We start from the raw sequence: 19974 nt of genomic DNA, 5'->3' as shown, positions 1-19974 counted from the left end.
TATCTAACACTGAATAATGTTTCAAATCGGACCAGTAGTTCCTGAGATTAGCGCGTTCAAACAAACAAACTCTTCAGCTTTATAATATAAGTATAGAAGTATAGATATGTAGGTAATCAGCGACAATGGCCTTCACTTTTTGCATCAGTGGTCCATGAGGTCTGCGGTCCATGACGGCAGGGCTGGTTAACGAATAAACAGTAGTTTACGTAAGGTGCTGTATGGTCACACTCCGTGCGACGGGTATTTCCGGAAAAGGAATACTCCTACACACGTACCTACTATCAAATGCCTCAATGGTTTTGATACGGGAATTTTCCTTAACATACTTCTTGTCTTCATTACAAGTAGGTACTAAGTTTATATTCCCGAAAGAAGGTTTTCGCGTTTAGTAAGGGTAAAGTCTATTTTAGGTATAATTAGAAAGGCATCTAATAAGGTTAGGGTAGGTAACAGGACAACATGTTTATTCTAGATATTACATAATAATGCAATTCAGACGCATCACATGACATTAGCTAATTGGTATTTCAAATTACAAATATCAAAATGCAAAATATGTTTTAAATTCACAAAACAATTTATCTTGCCTTTCACCCCGAAGAACAATTTGAAGGACTATTGCCGGACCCACAACATCTTTGCAAGTAAGTATACTATGTTTTTCTGTGTCAAAACTGCAATACCACTGCAAGACCAGTTTATTGACCGAATATCAAACATGCTTCTGACAAGTTAGTTTAGACTGAGAATTTGCCTACAGAAATAGGAAAAACCCCAACGTTTCGGCCGATACAAGAACCACATCCATCTGTGATCCGCAGTTCCTTACTGCTCCGAACAGAGATTCCCATTCATAACAAAAGTTTATTCATAAGTACAACTCCGGTTCTTTTGAGTAGTTTCTTCTTTAAATATGTATGTGCATGTACTGGTATTCAGTGCCTTTATTTACAAATCTATTTTTCCATAACATTTTATGTCCAAGCTATGAATACATTCGTTTATTTCACTAGATGTGAAAGGAAAATATTGCTGTAAGTAAGTATATGTGAATGGCGTAAGATGCGGTTAGGATGTGCAGTATCCACTCAAGTATTAATAGAAATATTTATTTATTGCAATCTTCTATTTGGTTCCAGTCTGCCAAGCAACAGGCTGTCAAGTGTCACCAGATTCGCCGCAGCACTAAACATTACATAATAAAGACGTAAAGGTTATTTTTAACGCGTGTTTAATTGTCAGCCGCTAAATAATATTGCTGGAGTCAGCTGTCATAGATCACGGAGTTAAAAATAGGTAGGAATTCTATCAAGTATAACTATGCCAGGAAGAGATTGGCGATGGATCGGGAAGCGCGGCACAGACAAAGAGAGGCCTAGAATCAGCAATAAGAAGATTTGGGTTGTGAATGATGACGTCAATTTCGTGCTGAAGCTAAAAATATGAGGCCTTAAGGGTCGTGTCGTAATTAACCATTAATAATACACCATACACATGTAGCTTAATTAAGAGCTTTCTGTTACCGAAACACAGAACATAATTTCCAAATGATGATACACTGATGATCTCAATTTTAAGTTGTTACATTATTACATTACCGAGTGTAGCGGTCGAGGTTACCTTGGATAATAGTATTGAAATATGCATTTTACTGTGTAACCAGGTAAGTGTAATCTGCTACGAGTTCAAATGTTAATTCACTTCAGGTTAGTCCACTCCCACCTCAGCCTCAGTATGTAATTCTTATCGCCGTGAGCATGTGTATTCCAACGGTTTATTGGAATGTGAATGGATAGAATCGTTGCCTTATACAATAAAAATTGCAGAATATGAATGCTAATGAACTGTTTCCAATGAATAATTTATATTTATACTAATAGTAATAATACCCACTATTGTTTTTTTTAACAAATGTTCGCAAGTAGGTAGTGCATAAAACAATTGTTAATTAAGTCGCATAAGTACGTTTCTCGGTGTTGTGTTGGTTTACTTGTGATTGATTCCATCTAGGCAATCGTTTCCGATACGACACGCTTGCTTGTTTCACAGTACAGCGTTCAGTGTGAAGTAGCTGCACGAGACTAATACATATAATGTTTCATGACAAGTCGCAAGAAACGTGTGCGAGTACGTTCATAGTTTGAACAAAGCACTTAGTGACGATCTGTCAGTGCATCATTGTTTACAATTTGTGTCGAAGCGAAGTGGGAATAATTGACCCCGTGACCCGGCTCAAGCCCCATAATGTGGAAACACCAGGAAGGTAGGCGCGCATCAAAACCTATTTCTAGGAAACCGGTTGATTTATACAAGCTATTACCATTCGTGTTATCTGGGACACGGTATTCTACAACGTCTTTAGTAATCGCCACCCTGCTTGATTGTTAATGATAATTACCTGCTAAATCAAATAACATAATTAAAAATATCCTATTACTTTTACTCGTGATCACTGCTACTGATTACGGAATTTGTTTGCGTTTATTACGTTACTTTCTAATCATAGCTACTTAAATATCCTATCATATGTTTATTTGGAAATACATATAAACAATTTAATGAGCAAACATAAATATTAATGTTAAAGTTAATTAAGTACTTGACTGGTATTCATTCACATGTATCGACCATTCAAACCTCAGGGATTCCTTCTTCAACATATCCCGTTTGTAATTTTACCTGACATTTTATTGCACCTGACTCAGACTAAAGCCTTGATAATTCAAATAATAGAATATTATTTGCTTTTGCATTATCAGGGTGGTATTGCTACAAAACTGCAGTTAAACACTAGAACAATGAGCACTAAACTGACATTAGGTTTCCTTGTGTGATAAATTTTAGTGACAATTTTTGTTCAATACAGAATAAAACGTTTGCAGGCAGCTCATTTGTTAGTTACCAGAGCTCTGTTATCAATGTTGCAAAATCGTTAAAAGCCTAACGCATTAAAATCTTAGATTACTTGGCCTCATAACGTTAAGAGGCATGTCGACTACAATCGATAAATAAATCGTTCATTTTCAGATGTTCAAGTCGCCCTTGTTTAGTAAATGAACGTTAGAGGCCGCAGGGAAACTGTTGACTGCTGTTGAGTACTGTTGAGCCTAATGTGAACACATCTTAAAAAGCTTTATTTGTGACGTCTTGTGTAACGAATGATTCCGTGCCCGTGGTCTTAGTCACAATTGATTGGTATAATATCCGACACATATCACAACATCTCTGGCTCACAGTATCGACGTTACGGACAGACGGGTGCGGATCGTCTATCGCGCCTCGGAATATATAACGCAGATCATGTGTAAGACATAATATAACAGTGACCAAAGGAATAAATATTGACGTAAACCAAAGAATAGCAAAGAAATGGCTCAGTTATCAAATAGAATAAAGTTAACATTAGCAAACAGAAACGAGGTAAGTATTTTCTTCACTTTATTAAACTTTTCAGTGTACATTTTACATGTGGTATGAATAAGAAATAACGAAATGCATCGATATATTATGAACCCATAATGCTCAATAAACGGAGCAAAATTACAGAATCGGTCGGTCTATTTAGATATGTATTCATCCTTACGTAGTTAATAAATCAATCATTCATCTTCACAAAAAAATGTAAAAGAAAAACTATTAAATAACAACTGTGGCAGATGTTAAACATCAATGTTAGACGATGGTTTCATAATCTATAATAAAAACAATTAGTAAAATTGTTACATTGAATTCCATATTCCGCATTAATGCTTTCGCAAGTTTCACCAAGGATAAGTTGTATGCTACGATCGCTTTTGGTAATAAAAAATAAACTCTTTTAAACCCGCCTTGTATAATTAGTCGCCACACGAAATCACCTTTGACCTCTAACTAGTCTCACTATACTTTGAACAGCTGAAATCGGCGTTATGTAATCATTTTTTTAGAATATACTTTAGAAAATTAAGTGCGCAACTAAAAATAAAAGACTTGATATACTTAATCAGTTATACAAAATAAGTATTCTTTAGATTTTATTTGTTTAAAACACAACACAAAAAGGCTATGTCTAATATGCACACCATTATTTCTTGGTCTATTGTGTTTGACCACGAAGCTATAAAATAAACCTTAGAAAGCAATCTGTAAAGGGCATACGATGATTACTATCAGAATAGCTATTATCTTTTTTGAACTTTTCGTCGTAATAGTAGAAATGTAATGCCCGAAGGCTCCATTATGTCAAATTACAGAAGAGTTGCAACGCATTATTTAATCCGTTGGCAGGAAATTTCATAGTTTCGTAAAACAAGAAAAGTTGGTACTGAATAGTGGCTACCAATAAAAATTAATTTGTTTTAAAGATCTTTTTTTAGATCCATCGTGGCTTATGTATTCAAGAACTCTTCTAGTTTTTACAGATGTTAAGTAAAAAACCTTGAAAACATTTAGAAATGTTTCAAGTGACATGACGGTTAATAAATAACGTGTGAGATCTCCGGTCTGTTGTGAGTTGTCTGAATAAAAAGACGTTGGAAAGTGCTCTAAAATGAGCTTTGGAGAAACCACATTCGAATTAAGGTCAATGTTCATTTTATAGGGCCGCTACTAGATAGTGTCATACTAACACCGGATACATAATTTGTCTCTTGCAAACGACTAGACTATCACGTAAATAACGTATCGAGTGAAGCAGCTTTATTTAACACCTAAGTTCTGTCAACTCATTCGATTGATTGGCTGAGTTACTTTTCCTTATTCCCATAGCAAAACTATAGTAACCAGTAATTAGTTGGAGGTTTCCCGAGTATCAAAATGTAACAGGCGAGACGCGAGTGTCGTGAGGCTGTGCGATCTTCCATCAAAAAATACGACTGTGCGTACCAAAGATTTTGTAAGTTGAAATAGAACAGGTATTTCAGTGTACCTACTCCTGAATAAACCATAGCTAGGACTCTACTAATTAGCGGGACTAGTTCCCCTAAATGTAACTCTTACTTTCTGTTGCAAAACCCACCCACAACCAGTAATAAGCACACTGTTCTTGGTCAAGAAAACGTTTTATATGATTACCCTATAACAGTTACAGTTAATTGTACGTTTTATGGCCAGAGATCCTGCATCATTTAGAATCATTTGAAGTTAGGTACTTGACCATTTTAAGGAAAATTTGCGGTGGCCACAAACCGTTTATCTTAATATCGAACGCCATATTTTGGGTACCATGCGGTAAAATAACAGATAAGTTGTCATTTGAACGAATAGACTAATCAACTATAGTAATCAATATTTCGCGTCGAAAGACAATTCGTGACATCGGGAAATGGGTATTCGGGATTGTACAGTTACGTAACATTTCAATGTAACGTAACGTAACAAATCATAGGTCCAATATGGTTTCTATAGTACAGAATATATAGATGTAGTCATCAGCTGAATTCACCGGGAAATAACATCTACTGCCTTTTGATCAATATTTAGGAAAAACGTCGTGTGATCTCAGAGGATTGTAAGGACGCAATTAAACAATAATTGTATTCGAGGGATCGAACAGTCATTTTCATTTCCAGGAGTTATTTTGTTATCCGTCTAAGATCAAGAACACCTACTATTTATCTTCTATCTAACGATCAAAATAAAAAAGGATGAATCAACAGCTATTGTTAATTGTTTGGAATGTTATGTGAGACGTCCATAACACTTCTATGCCATGAGCTGGCTTTGAACTATTCATTGAAGTCCGGAACTATCCGGTTTAAGGAAGCTCGCGCGGGTACTGAACCGGCTTATTCCGCCCCAACGTCGACTTGCGTGGCGCATAACGCGGCGTACAACTCCTCCCGCCCTTTCCATTAACAAACATGCGTGCGCACAATAATCAGTCACATTCTCATGTAACACTCAACAATGTCACATGGAATAAAAAATAAAAAGTACCTACCTACTGAAAATAGGTCACATTTACTGAACTTAAGTGAGTGAATCTAAATAGTCCCACCATTCACTCGTTAATCAACTCGTGAAAAATAAGCTCTCAGCTTATTAAATACGAATTCGTTAGGTCATTCATCCTGTAGTCTTTTGACTTGTATCTCTGAGCAAGCGCATCCTCAGACCATAGGCAAATATTGACTGAGTTCTAGATCGTCGTATCGCCTATTAAATTTTGTTCGAAGATACTTCATGAACGGAGTTTATTGGTTGTTAAATTAAATAGCCTTGATTAGTACACTACAACGACACTTTTAAACAATTTAAAAGACAATTGGAATTGTGTCTGTTCTTAATTAAAAAAATACTGCAGGAACGGAAATAATTTGTTATTGTACCTACAGTTCGAACAACCCACTCGTCGATTAAGCAATTATCTATATATGTACTGGTGTATGTATGTAATTTTCGAAATGATTGATATGCGTACGAGATGCGTAATTAAAAGCGTGGATGTCTAATTTGAGAGATGGGCGAGAAAAAATATTTGAACGCGAAAGGATACAGCAATAACCCGATGAAGATTAACGTAACAAAAATAGCTAATTTCGCGTCTAACTTACGCTGCGTTATTTCACAACACAAAACATATTGAATCATAGTAATTAAATCTCAACTTCAGTGTATTTCGCAAATGAACATTATGCGCTGCTTTCGTTGTGGTGTCGGGTCAGTTGTAGTAGGTACCTACTTTAGGTTGGTAATCTATGTGTACACCAGTTACACTACCTAATAGTTAACGCTTCAACCTGAAGAGCAGGTTACGCAGATTGCAGTTTCAGATTTGAACAATGTAATATGTAAATGAGCTGTTCTCATCATTGTAGAAGATACGTTTTAGGAATAGTGTCAACTGCCTATCCATTCTTCGCATTGTGTTCACTACAATAACCTATATAGCTTATATTAGCTAACAGTATTCCCGTACAAAATGTTTTATTTCGTTTTTATGTAACTGTCATTACGGAACAACAAAAGCTTTGTGTTGTTTAAATAGCAGTACATCACCACGCAAATTGTGTTACAACTTTAGAGATTGAATACATAACCGTGTTAAGGTCAGAGATCGTAGCTAAACGTTTTGGAAATTTTCAGGTTATAGTATTAATAACGGTATGCAGCATCTCAAGTTTAATATCATTTGCAACAGCAGCACCAAATATTACCATTAAGGAAATAGATAATATATCTTTACAAAATGAAACTGAGGCGGAGGTTTTATTTCACTGGGAGGATTATACCGTACTCGCTGCCATGCTTCTCATATCCTGTATGATCGGAGTGTTCTATGGATATTTTGGAGAAAAACAGACCACCGGTGACGATTTTCTTTTGGGTGGTTCATCTATGGGGACGTTTCCCATGGCCATGAGTCTCGGCGCAAGGTGAGGGAAATTTCTATAGGACTATCTTACATCTATCCATTGATAAATTTTCATTCAACTTTTACTGTTTCAGTTTCGTAACTGCCATAGAGCTGTTAGGAAACCCAGCGGAGATGTACATGGCAGGGGCACAGTTCTGGATGATTTGTGTATCGTTTGTGCTCGTAGTGCCAATAGCGAGTCACTTATACCTGCCTGTGTTCATGAGACTACGACTCACTTCTTGTTATGAGTATTTGGTAATATTAAAACTACTTTATTTCATGATGTCTACTTTAATTAGTGAAATAGCCAGCTTTGTTTCAGCAAGGTTAAGCTCTTTGTGACATTTCTAGATTTATGTAAGTTGAAGGCTTGCGAATGAGGCAACAGTCAGCAATTAGAATACTGAATACCTACTTATGATTCCATGTACCTAACACTGATGATAGTTTATATCATGATAAATATATTTTTGAAAGAAGCAATTAGTGAGATATTTGTGTGACTTATTTGTATTACAATGATATTTCACTTTACAGGAAGTTCGTTTCTGCAAGTCTATACGCGTGTATGCCAGTGCATTATACATGATGCAGATGATACTATACACGGCTGTGGCGGTGTATGCGCCGGCGCTCGCGCTCTCCGATGGTAACTATTAACTAAATATTACAAAACTTTTAATTGCGTACACCAAATTCATATTCTACACAACGCAATTTATGGCCTTTAAGTGAGATCACATTGAGAAAGGAATCGCTGTTAGAATGGTGTACGGAATGTTTATTTTAGGTATGATATGTAACTCATCGGCAGTACTTTCTGATAATATCGTTTCTGTACTCTACACATACATACATACGAGTATATTGTCTTAATAACTTTATATCAATGTTGAATCTGTATATGAGAGAAAAAGACAAAATACTGCATAACTAATCTTAGCTTACACGAAGTTTATTAGTAGTTAAGACAAATAAGGTTTTGTTTGAAATGTCATAAACGTTGAAATGAACGTACGCATTATGTGCCAGCAGGAACGATCGATACAACAATTCTCAAAAGTAGGTAATAAATAGCCTTGAGAGATGCACATAAATTACATACAATTTCTAATCTAGTGAAACAAATAATACACGTAACTATAGTATTGCACAACCTTCAATACGGTAAGTTTGATAAATTTTTGCTGTAAGGTTTCTATGCGTAATTACCATAATTATCTACAGCTATTGTTATTTTTTCCAGTTACTATCACAAATAATAAGTATACCTAACAATAAATTACGTTTTTTTTCTTTATTTTAAAATACTTAATTAGCTGTTATTGAAATTATGTAACGGCGACCAGAATCCAAGTAACAGTGTATGCGGCACTGGCTATTACGATCACAGATTGTAGAGTTTTGGGTTAAATTCCCAAATCTACAACTCTTTAGTGAGAAAAATATAGAGCCATAGGACCATACTTTTAACTATATAGGTGTACTCGAGAAAATCACTGGTGTGAGCAATCCTATTCCCGTTGTAGCTGTAGGTAGACTATTAAAATTGTTACCTTTGGCGTCTCTACCTCAAGACATTTGGTCTTTATCCAATACAGTAGCAGTCTTTTAGCTGAGAAGGGTTCGTGCTTATGAGCAAAAGTAAAAACTTTAGAATGAATTTGTCTGAAGCACCTAAATCGTGAAGTTTTATGTCCAAGTTTTAGGTTTCTAACAGATAATCGTACCTACAGATGAGACAGTCAATTATGTAATAACACGCCTAATATGAAATACCTAGGTCATATTAATGAAAGTCTAGGAAATCGACGTATAATGTGACTTATGACATACCCAATATACCCGTTGCCTATAAACTTTATCGTCTCATGTATGTTTACGCAACATTACTCATTAAGACTTAAATGCAGTAGGATGACCATTGAGCGGCCTATAGGAACATGACGTATTAACATTTTAATACCAATGACGGTGAACAATAATATTTTACAATTCCTCTTCTCCTATTATATTATGATCAGATTTTATAAATTGCGAAAGTTTGTGAACAAAGATCGCAAAAAATTACTAAATATTTAAAAATAAATTTGGCACTCAGAAAGTTTGTAGACAGGATTAACGTTTAGGATTTTCTCCGGAAAATGTTTTCACACGAACAAAGTAGCGGAGAGAAATTAGTTAAGAAATAAAAGTAAATTATTCCACACTTATAATATTGTCGACCCAAGTGAACCCAGACGGCCTTGAATTATCATGTACAATCACTCATAAACAAATATTTTTGGTGGAACAAAATAACTTCAATGTTTTGAAAGTGAGGCATTCGATTTCATTTACATTTACATAGTCAATGTCAATAGAAATTTTGCAACAAGTGTGTGTAGCGAAATATGGGGTCAAGTTAAGCTATACCGTATGCTCCTGCCTCATCCATACATCGCTCAATGTCAATGCATTCGCTTTTTTAATGACCGCCAGTTACATCAGTAACCCGATACCATTGCCAAAAATATTTTTGCCATAAATACAAATGTACTACTTCGTGCCGGTATCAAGTAAAAGAACATGTAACGGACGATTAGATTTAATTGCCAACTTGTTATATAATCTTAATTCGTAGGTTATAGATTTTAAGGTCTTACGTATAGGCACGATTTAATTTATTTTAATCGATGTATCCGTTTCTACTCAATTAAAAGTATCGAAGGAATTTATCTACACATAATTTGGGTAATATAAAGAAATTAATTTTAATATGGTCTTAAGGGTTTTAGTTACCACTGACCTTACGATAAATTAACCCGAAACTTTTTATTTAAAATACAATATTAAATTTTGAACACTTACATAAGTAATGTTGAGTATTGTTTAGTAATACCGATCACTAGTAAATGTTACGATTATCGATTCGGCAACGGTACCTACTTATTATTTCTTAAGTGGCACTACAAAGTATGCAATACTGCCGAAAATCAACATTAGAATTATAAATCAAAGCACGTACAAACTGTACGATGGAGTGTGTTACATCACATCCCTAAACAACGTGTATACTTGCATATTAACATTTACTATCATTTACAAGTACCTAACGCACTTAAACAATTTTTAAGGTCAATATTTCAAAACCTTCAGGATGTCGTTTAGGTTTCTTATCCCTTTTTTTTAATATTAAAAGTGAAATTTGTCATAATGCACCAATAATAAATAATACATATTTATCGACACATGCTGTAAAGGAAAGCGAGTACCTACTAGTTTTTTCCGGATTTTCTTTCTTTAATTCGCTACGTAGAGGCGCCGTTTCGACGGATTCAGTATGACTGTAACAACAAGTAAGCATACTGATGGAGGTTTAGTAAGCACCTTTTTAGCTACTTTGTCTGTACTACACATTTGCAATAATTTATTTATATATTCAAATAAAATCCTCGTTAACGGCTAACATTTAATTGATGATAGTGAAACCTTGAATACTGATTAGGTTATTACGTTACTTTCACAGAATCACAATAGGAAATAAGTCGTTTACAAACTTAACACTACCATATCTGGTTGTATCATAGTACGTACTTATCGTCGCTTTATGTAAAGGGTAAGTACCCGTAACCTGAGACGATCTTTTGAAAATTACAATGTTCACGTTAGGTTGCATACTTGCAAATTGAGAGTATTCTTCACTATGTTTAACATTATTTTCTATACATTTGTTCAACGTTATTGCAAGAAATGTATTTAAATCCTATTTGATAGTCAATGTACCTAATTAGTTTGTATAGCATTATGTACAAAGTTAGTGCAAGAGGACCTTTTAAAGATAAAAAAAATATTTAAATAGGTAGTTGTTTAGTGCCGTGTGATCTCTGGAACAATCTAGTAAATTCCAATTGGAATGTTACTTTAGAGAGCTTTAGAGTAGAAATTATTTTTTAAAACTACGCGTGTCAATTACTTATTCTTAAAAATCACATAAACTAAATCTTGAGCAAACTAAAACTTTTTAATTCTTAAATAATTCATGAAAGTTGCAAATCCGGGAGCCGAACACAGGATCTCAAAGCGACACACACAGTAACATGTACTGTACTGTATGGCCACTTGCTTTTATAGTATGACCTACTTAATAAATTGACCCCAGAGAAATTTACATCAACGCAATACGAATTTAAGTAGGTACAGTGCGTAGTAATTTAGATACTTCACCACAACATTTAGAAAAGGGTCTCTCAATATGTAGAGAAAGTAGTATGAATGGATATGGAGTTGAAAACATCAAATGCAATGAAGTAGCGTAAACTCAACGTGAGTTTATCGTGCTACCATTATTATTACATTAGCTTGGTCATCGGAACAAATTGCAAAAATATCACATTATACATAAACGCACGAGTTTTCAGCCAGACGAAGCGTGATCGATAAATATTCAGTGCAGATCTTTATGATTTTTAGCGATGTTACGAAATAAATACATATAAGTAATCAGATATTCAGCGTACATATTTGTAGGTAATTCAAGAATGTTTTATTGCTATGACTAAACGAATGGTATGGGTTGCAGTTAGGACATCAGATGATAGAGCGCGCAGCTCAGTGCCAAGTAAGGTGCAACGATAATAACTATGCACTTAGGTGCACGTGCACTGTAACTGTAAATGAACTGCATACATTATGTAATCTATCCATTAAGGCTCACAAGGAATCAATAATTTCGCCATCATTTTAATTTTGGTTATCGTTTAGCGCTAAACGATTCATTAAGGCATCGTACATTTAAGTATCATATGACCTCCCATATACCTTTATTACCCGATTGCGCAACACAAAGGAGTGTTATTTGCAATTTATATAGGTAAGGTACCTATACCATAAGTACTCTTATGACCAATATGATCATTCCACACCAAAAAATGTTTAACGTACAATTACCAACATTATTTTTTATGTTTTTCAGTAACTGGATTAAACACGTATTTGGCAGTTTCATTGGTATACGTGGTGTGCATCTTTTATGCTTCTCAGGTTAGTACAACTGGCAGGTAAATGGAGAGTACTTTTAACAGTTTTCCTTTGCATTTTCCTTGAATAAGGCCACGTAATACAACCTACCAAGTAACTTATAACTACAACTTTGTCAGTTCTAATCAGAGGATGTAGTTATTTCTGCATATTATCGTTTTACAGGGAGGCATGAAAGCTGTGATCATGACGGATTCGTTTCAATCAGCTGTGCTGATTGGATCACTGGCTGTAGTTCTGGCAATGTCTTCAGCGCTTGTCGGCGGCTTCGACATCGTATGGGAACACGCCTGGCGAACCAACCGACTACATTTCTTCGAGTAATAACACCTTTTATATACACACGACCTTTCATAAGCGCATCCACGACGTGCAACATCCTATATTTTCCAAGCCCTCTTTATTATAGTGTTTTTTCTAAGGGCGTGGCCGGTTGCGTTTGCAATATCTACGATTACAGCATGTTCCGGCAATATCTGAATATGCATACTAATTTTAGTAACATTAGCAGGCACTTAGATATATCTAGAGTGTCCTATATTCAGTCATGGACACTCATGGAATATAAAGAATTTAATTTACTTTAGAGCCTAGGTTGGTACTATGTAGCTGTACTTGAGCTGTTATGATAATATCTAATCTAAACTCCGCAATTTTTTGGCATAAGTATCTAAATTATGACTTAAGTATATATCAATTTTAATTTCAGTATGAATCCTGACCCCACGGTGCGGCACTCATTCTGGTCAGTGGTCATTGGTGGCACTTTATACTGGGTTAGCATGTTCTGCGCCAACCAGGCGTCAGTTCAAAAATATCTTTCTGTGGAGCGAATAGCCCAAGTGCGAGTAGCACTTTGGGTGTCGGCCATCATCATGATCGCTGTTTACAGTGTCAATTTCATCACCGGCGCCGTCCTTGCCGTCCACTACGCGGACTGCGATCCCATTCAGGTAAACAAAGAAAACCGATTCGAATGAATAGGTAATTTAACGTGATCCTGGCAACATTGTGAAATACATTGCTGCCTTGTTTACTCACAACACGTTTTTTGTTGAAATTGCTAATACGTCTTTTCGGAGATGGAAAAGCTGTATAAATTATTCACCCTATCTCTTTTATTTGTAAAAAAATCTAATCTACAAGTTATAATGAAATGTAATATTTACCTCAGGCCGGTATGATCAATGCCTCGGACCGTCTCCTGCCGCTCTATGTGGTGCATCAGTTGGGTGGTACTCGTGGAGTGCCAGGATTCTTCGTGGCAGGAATCTTCGCAGCCAGTCTGGGGTATGTTGTTCCCTCGATCACACAAACAAATAGTCACTAACACCTCAAAATTCCTTAACAATTTCAAGTGCAAATCCTTGCAAATTTAAAAAATCAAAGCACTTAAAAAGCTCGAAACAACGTGAATCGCATGGATGCGTCCTCATAACTGACTCAGATCACTCCATATAACATAATTAGGATATAACTAGAAAAGTCCAGTTGAAATACCGGTTTCAATTTGTGGGAATCATCATGAATTTGAGACCTAATTTATTGCTGTACGGCCGCTGTTGAAAGTATCTATTAAAGTTGCTATGTTGTCATGTTTATTATTTGGACTGAGTTTTTTTAGCCTTCGGGTCTCTGAACTAAGGTATCTTATACTAAGCTTTTAGGGAACGTAATCGGCGACTGACTTTTGAATTTATCGTCGAACATATGGATCAAATTAGTACTTATTTAAATCTAGATTATGATAATTATTTCCTACTCTATACTTCAAATTGTCCTCAGAACCGTGGCATCAGCACTTAATTCTTTAGCCGCCATTGCCTGTCAAGATTTGGCCACTGGACTTCTTGGAATAACTTTACCAGAAGATAAAGGAGCCACAGTAAGTATAAGTTCCACCAAACAGTTAAAATACGGGGTCTACTCTCATATGGTCTTCTGAAATACCTTTTTTTTTAATGGAAGACAACGACTGTTCAAGTTGTTTAGCGATACCTAAATCAAACTATTTTTTTATTAGGAAATATAATTTTTTGACTAGTTACTATTGCATAATCACGGCTAGATACAGAGAAACATAATATATTCAGTTGAAAAATACTGACATTACCTACAAAAGAAACTATCTATCCCCATCCCTATCAGGATATAAGTTATTGGGAATGAGCGTTAATCGAGAACAAAAGATAATACTAAATCTTTATCAACAGATTGCGCGCTGGGTTTGCCTCGGCTGTGGTGTAGTGTCCTTTGGGCTGGTGTTCGCTGTGGAGAGGTTAGGACCAGTGCTTCAACTCGCTCTGTCCTTCAACGGAATGGCTGGAGGCGTAGCGCTTGGACTATTTTCACTGGGCATGTTTTTCCCCTGGGCCAATGCAAAAGTAAGTTAAAAATATAGATAAATAAAACAAGGTTTTAATCATTTGGCTCTTAAAATCAAGGAGAAAGAAAATGAACTGTGTAACCACTGCTTGGTCCCGCTGCAGTTCAGAAATATTACTTAAGGACATAGCTCTGCTTACTCCCCAGTTCAGAAATACTTAATGACCTTAGTTCAGCCAGCTTTAAGTTTCAATATTTACATACAGGTTCGATTTCGGTGTCAGTTTGAGTTGAAATAGTCAGTAGGATATGTTCCTAGTGGTTCCGACTATGTCTGGAAGTTGTGACGAATAACATGAACAATAAACCAGCACACAGACAGCAAAGTTGATTAACGATCAAGCAGAAATTGCCTGATTCAAATGTCATGATTTGTTTCTTGTTCAAAGGGTGCTGTGGCAGGTGGCGTTTTTGGATTACTAGTAGTGGTAGCTGCGGGAGGAGGCGCGCAGTTCGCTCAGTTGCCAATGCACCGACTACCAGCTTCTACGGATGGTTGTGACGTGTCACTTAACACTACATACATGACTGGAAATCCTGAGTAAGATAATACATTTATAGAATGTTTATTTCTCATTCCCGTCCTGAATGTAAGGTATAGCAAAATATATCTTTGCCAGTTCCGTTTTAATTGCACAGACTTGTTTTGACTTCTTTACAGACTTATAAGCTCAATTTTACCACTAAATCTTAAATGTTTATATAAGTCTTCTAATATAGCAACATGGTGTGTCCACAGAGAGAATCGCGATGACGCCGTGTTTTGGCTGTTCCGCGTGTCATATCTGTGGTATTCCGGACTAGGATGTGCAGCCACTTTGGTCGCGGGACTTGTCGTATCAGTGGTCACGGGCACCACCGACCCAGCACACGTGCCTATTGATCTCATATCACCACCCATCGTCAAACTACTCAACTCTTTGCCAAAGAAATTCAAGGTAGGGTATACCCGCTTGGACTAACATTTCTAGTTCTATAGTATTTTAGGGTTTCACAATAAATACATGACATGCTTATGCTTAAACGATCAATAAATTAATAGCTAATTGCTTTACATTTTCTTTTAAAATTGTTTTCTTTTTACTTATTCCCAAAACAAGGATAATAATGGTCTAATCTTCAATTTGAAATAGAGAGCTTTAAAAGTTCCTACTCGTCTCGGTTCGGAGCGTCGTCGTAGCTCCAGCGTGCGTCCTCCGAGTATGGCAGACGACAAAGACACTCGTCGGCGTCGTAGACTTTCCGAGCTTGCTGGCGGAGTGTTCTACAGTGATGCTCCTACGCTCACGAGGGGCTACGATAACTTCGCTCTAGGTCTCGACCCAGAGAAACCTCCTCCAGACAGCCGACACAAATCCAACAGTATTAAACTCGAATCGACCTCAGATATTCAATTACCTGAAACTTCTACCTGTTGAGAGTTAATCATTAACTGTATCAGGATCTGTAAAAATCAACTTGAATCGATCGTAATTAATAATGATGTTAACTTGCCATACAAGTAGGTAGCAGTTTAGTAGCAGTTCAGTTAATAGTTTCACATATAATAACATGTGAAACTTGATTGAAATTTCATAAAACACCGTTTATGGGTAGGTAGGTACTAAGAGTTAGTATAAACAGTAGGTATTTTGTGAAATTTGATTTCTCATTTTGGGTAGGTACAGTAAAATCTTAATCATTCCAATCTTTGATTCAAATTCGATTTTCTTCTATTAACATTTATAAATCTACTCGGATTTCCCGATTTTGATACTGTTTCAGATTCTACCTACACATACTGAAAATACCTACTAATTATAATTAAACGCTCCAATATACCTACCTACCTATTTCCCTAACTAATCAACCATAACCAATTAATTGACTATGCCAGCAGACCGTTGCTATCAGCTTGCGCCCAGTACGTTATTTTCTCCTTGATAAAATATTGTGTGAGAAACAATATTTCTTTCATATAATTTTTGGATTTTATGTATCAAGGTATGGGCAGGCGGGTACCCAGTATACAAAGTAGGTAATGCACGAACATTTTGCTGTTTATAAAGTCGGTACTGTGTAGTATGGGGCCAGCATGTTACGTTTAGTTAGAGGTAGTATTCTTGGTTTAAAAATAAATTTTACCCAATAATGTCCCATTGCTGGGCAAGGGTCTCCTCACGTAATGAGGGAGGGTTTGGCCTTGGTATAGTTATTAAACAATTCAAAGCATTCCGAGATCAAGTATCATAAGGAAAAGTTAGATAAATTAAATGCTTGTGCAATGCTTGGCCTGCTAAGTATATAATATCAGAAGCAAAAGAAAGATATTTTCATCTTGTTTGAACACTGCAGTACAAAGTAAAGTAATATTTTTTCTTTATTCTCTATACTCGGCTTAGCTAATAAAAAGAGCAGACAAGAACACATAATAAACTCATATAACTTACTATTTGTCGGTTCTGTTAAAGTTACCATTATTATTAATCTTCAATGTAGATAAATATAAAATTCTACAATATTTATATTTGATAAAAGGCAAATATTTTTACAATCTACATATTAGTTACTTCACTTAGTAATGTACTTAAGTTCCAGAATAATGATTTAAGATTGTGTGAATGTATGTAAGGATAAGTATTATTATTTATATTATGTATCTACAATGCTTGTTGAACCAAATAAACATGTCTTGTTTATAAAATAGAATGATAATGTGTAATAATATAATTTATAAACTGTAGAATAGATCAATGTAGTTTTATATCTTGACATTATAATACTTCGGCCTTAGATTTAACTGAATAAATAAAATTATATTGTTATTTTTCTATTATTTATTTATCATTTTGAATGTACACTTATAATAACTTTGAAGGCAGACCTAAAAGAAAACCTAAAGTATATTTGTCAAGTACCCAGTTTTTTGGTACATAACTTTTGCACTTGTTTATAATAATGTTAATAAAATAAATGATAAACGTGTTGTATAATACACTGCTAAAACCACCTGCCTTCCAAGTGCATGATTTTAGCATATAACATTTAAATAAACTAACATAAATTTGGGCCAATAAGAGAATTCTCCACTTAACAATAATAATAATAGGCATATATTATATTAAAACATTTCACGATAATAAATCTTGTTGTTGTTGTGACTGCTGTTGATGTATTTCTTGCATCGTAGAAACAGGCAGTGTAGCACTAACAGTTATTGAGGGCATTCCTGGTAACGAAACTGGAGTCACTACTGGTAGACCACTGGAGATTGGAGGTGGTTGAATAGGAGCCTGAGCAAAGCTGCTCATATCAAAAGTTGGTACTAGGTTGGGTGCACTTTGTGGTAAGGTAGTTGGTGATGGGACTTGTGATGTAGTGTAGTTAGGCATCATTGGTATGTAAGGTTGAGGCTGATTCATAGGAATGCCAGGTAAATTGGGCAGTGGTGCTGGTGGCTGCATGTTGGATACTGAAGGTATACTACCCAGATTGGTCAGGGTTGCATCAGCTAAATCTGAAAATATATAAATTAATTATGTAAACTCGATTACCAATTAAATACTAAAACTATACAATCAACAATTATTATTATAACAGGATAACTCACTGCTTGAATAGGCTGCCATATTAGATACAACTGACTGCGCTTGTGAGAAAGGTTGCTGAGCGGGATTTATCTGCTGTGGTATTTGTTGCTGTGGTACATTAAATTGATCAGGAGTAGCCACTGGAGGTACCCCAACCGGAGGTACACCAGAAGGCGCAGAGTAAGTACCCGGGTTGACCATCGGTACTCCTGAGAGGAAGGGTGGTGGTACACCTGCATTATATTCTGGTTGAGCATTAGCCACTTGAGGCGCTGTCATCAACGGAGTTTTATCATCATTCATATTCAAATTCTGAATACCAGGAATCAGATTTTCATGGACATATTGCTGTGGTGGCTGAAAATAAGTAAAGGAATAATTAGTAATGAAGATTTATTATATACATGCAATTATCAAAATTGGAAATACCAATTTTTTTATCTTATGAATAATATGTTACAACAAGTGACTCACCAAAGGAGTTCCATATACAGGTGAACTTCGCAATGGAATTCTATGCAAATATCCATAGCCTATTCCACATCCTAAGCTGCCCTCACCTCCCCAATTATGATTGGGTGTAATGTGCACTTCACGACATGTATCATCGTTAACATTGTATACATACAATTTCAACGCTCTACCTTCATGTGCTTCAATCAATGTGAAGAGATCTTCGCTCTCATGCATTATAGAATCTGCACCTATTATATAATCTGAAAATGGCCTCAAACCAGCCAGCTCTGCAGGTGATGATGGATGAACTTCCTATAACATATAAATATATAAATTACTACATGTGTTGAAAAAGACATAATATATGATTCTAATAAACTCTCATTGAAATATCATCTCATTGATAAAAAAAATCCAAGAGGATATAATGATCATACCAAATATGTCATGTTTTGACAAATAAAACATTCTGATTTAAAACAGGAGTGCTGTCATGTCCTGTTATCATTAGGGCTGATTAAATGACATTTTAATCAGGGATCAATTACATAGCTTCCAATTAACCACTTATAGTTTTATCAACATAATAATAATACTAACCAGTACATGCCACACATTTTCATTTGCTCCTTCAAAAGAGCAAAACCTAATGCTGACACCTAAGAGTCCCTGTCCTCCCCAGTTTGCACTAGGAGTTATCATCACCTCCCTTACAGTCTGCGTTTTACTACTGTAAATTAACATCTTTATTGTTTTATCAACATTCTTTTTCAATAAATCTTTCAGTGTGTCATTGTCCTGATCTAGTCTTGTGTCTTCAATTGCTACAATAAAGTCAAAAAACGCCTCCAATTTCGCCTGTTGACCTGGAGATCCATCTTGAACCTAAAATAGAGATTATCGGTATCACATGAGATGTACTTTATGAGTGTTATACAAATTTAATAAAACAATATTTTACAACACAAACCCGCAAAATATGATATCCTTCCGAGCCTCCTCCAGGCACTTCAGAGCTGTGGGAAGAACCCATTACTGTTAACAAATAGAGTTATAGTTTGCTAATCCACTTGCACTAGGATATTATTTAAAAGAAATTGTTATTTTCTCGTAAAATGAATTTTCTTTACAACCGCAACAATTTTGGCATTGACATTTCTATTACGTGGCATGCACAGCACTGGCACTATAGTGACGTAGATT

At 35.6% G+C, this 19974-nt stretch overlaps 2 protein-coding genes across 2 annotated transcripts; one reads left to right on the top strand and one right to left on the bottom strand.

Moving 5' to 3' along the window:
- Nucleotides 1-1936: 1936 nt before the first annotated feature.
- On the top strand, nucleotides 1937-17556 carry LOC142972381 (sodium-coupled monocarboxylate transporter 1-like). The gene is made up of 14 exons (XM_076113461.1): nucleotides 1937-2266; nucleotides 3031-3423; nucleotides 7069-7358; nucleotides 7432-7597; nucleotides 7880-7991; nucleotides 12297-12364; nucleotides 12527-12681; nucleotides 13071-13314; nucleotides 13536-13651; nucleotides 14147-14246; nucleotides 14575-14745; nucleotides 15136-15287; nucleotides 15486-15684; nucleotides 15880-17556. Exons 2-14 carry the CDS (start codon nucleotides 3373-3375, stop codon nucleotides 16162-16164), a joined length of 2109 nt encoding a protein of 702 aa, XP_075969576.1. The 5' UTR covers nucleotides 1937-2266; nucleotides 3031-3372; the 3' UTR covers nucleotides 16165-17556.
- On the bottom strand, nucleotides 17540-19948 carry Grasp65 (Golgi reassembly-stacking protein 2). The gene is made up of 5 exons (XM_076113463.1): nucleotides 19742-19948; nucleotides 19372-19656; nucleotides 18790-19083; nucleotides 18336-18672; nucleotides 17540-18242 (listed from the first exon to the last, which is right to left on the bottom strand). Exons 1-5 carry the CDS (start codon nucleotides 19802-19804, stop codon nucleotides 17857-17859), a joined length of 1365 nt encoding a protein of 454 aa, XP_075969578.1. The 5' UTR covers nucleotides 19805-19948; the 3' UTR covers nucleotides 17540-17856.
- Between the last annotated feature and the right edge of the window lie 26 nt (nucleotides 19949-19974).

The sequence above is a fragment of the Anticarsia gemmatalis genome, chromosome 4 (genome assembly GCF_050436995.1).
Source record: "Anticarsia gemmatalis isolate Benzon Research Colony breed Stoneville strain chromosome 4, ilAntGemm2 primary, whole genome shotgun sequence".
Classification (NCBI taxonomy): Eukaryota; Metazoa; Arthropoda; class Insecta; order Lepidoptera; family Erebidae; genus Anticarsia; species Anticarsia gemmatalis.
Note: the sequence above shows the minus strand (reverse complement) of the source record. Positions and strands in the feature narration are given on the sequence as shown.

What these genes read in the sequence shown, in the direction of transcription:
- LOC142972381 (XM_076113461.1), top strand. Translation starts at nt 3,373, where the DNA reads ATGGCTCAGTTATCAAATAGAATAAAGTTAACATTAGCAAACAGAAAC. An exon ending in CATTAGCAAACAGAAACGAG is followed by an intron (nt 3,424 to 7,068) that starts GTAAGTATTTTC and finishes GGAAATTTTCAG; the next exon opens with GTTATAGTATTAATAACGGT. An exon ending in TCCCCTGGGCCAATGCAAAA is followed by an intron (nt 14,746 to 15,135) that starts GTAAGTTAAAAA and finishes TCTTGTTCAAAG; the next exon opens with GGTGCTGTGGCAGGTGGCGT.
- Grasp65 (XM_076113463.1), bottom strand. Translation starts at nt 19,804, where the DNA reads ATGGGTTCTTCCCACAGCTCTGAAGTGCCTGGAGGAGGCTCGGAAGGA. An exon ending in AAGGATATCATATTTTGCGG is followed by an intron (nt 19,657 to 19,741) that starts GTTTGTGTTGTA and finishes TCTCTATTTTAG; the next exon opens with GTTCAAGATGGATCTCCAGG. An exon ending in AAAATGTGTGGCATGTACTG is followed by an intron (nt 19,084 to 19,371) that starts GTTAGTATTATT and finishes TATATGTTATAG; the next exon opens with GAAGTTCATCCATCATCACC.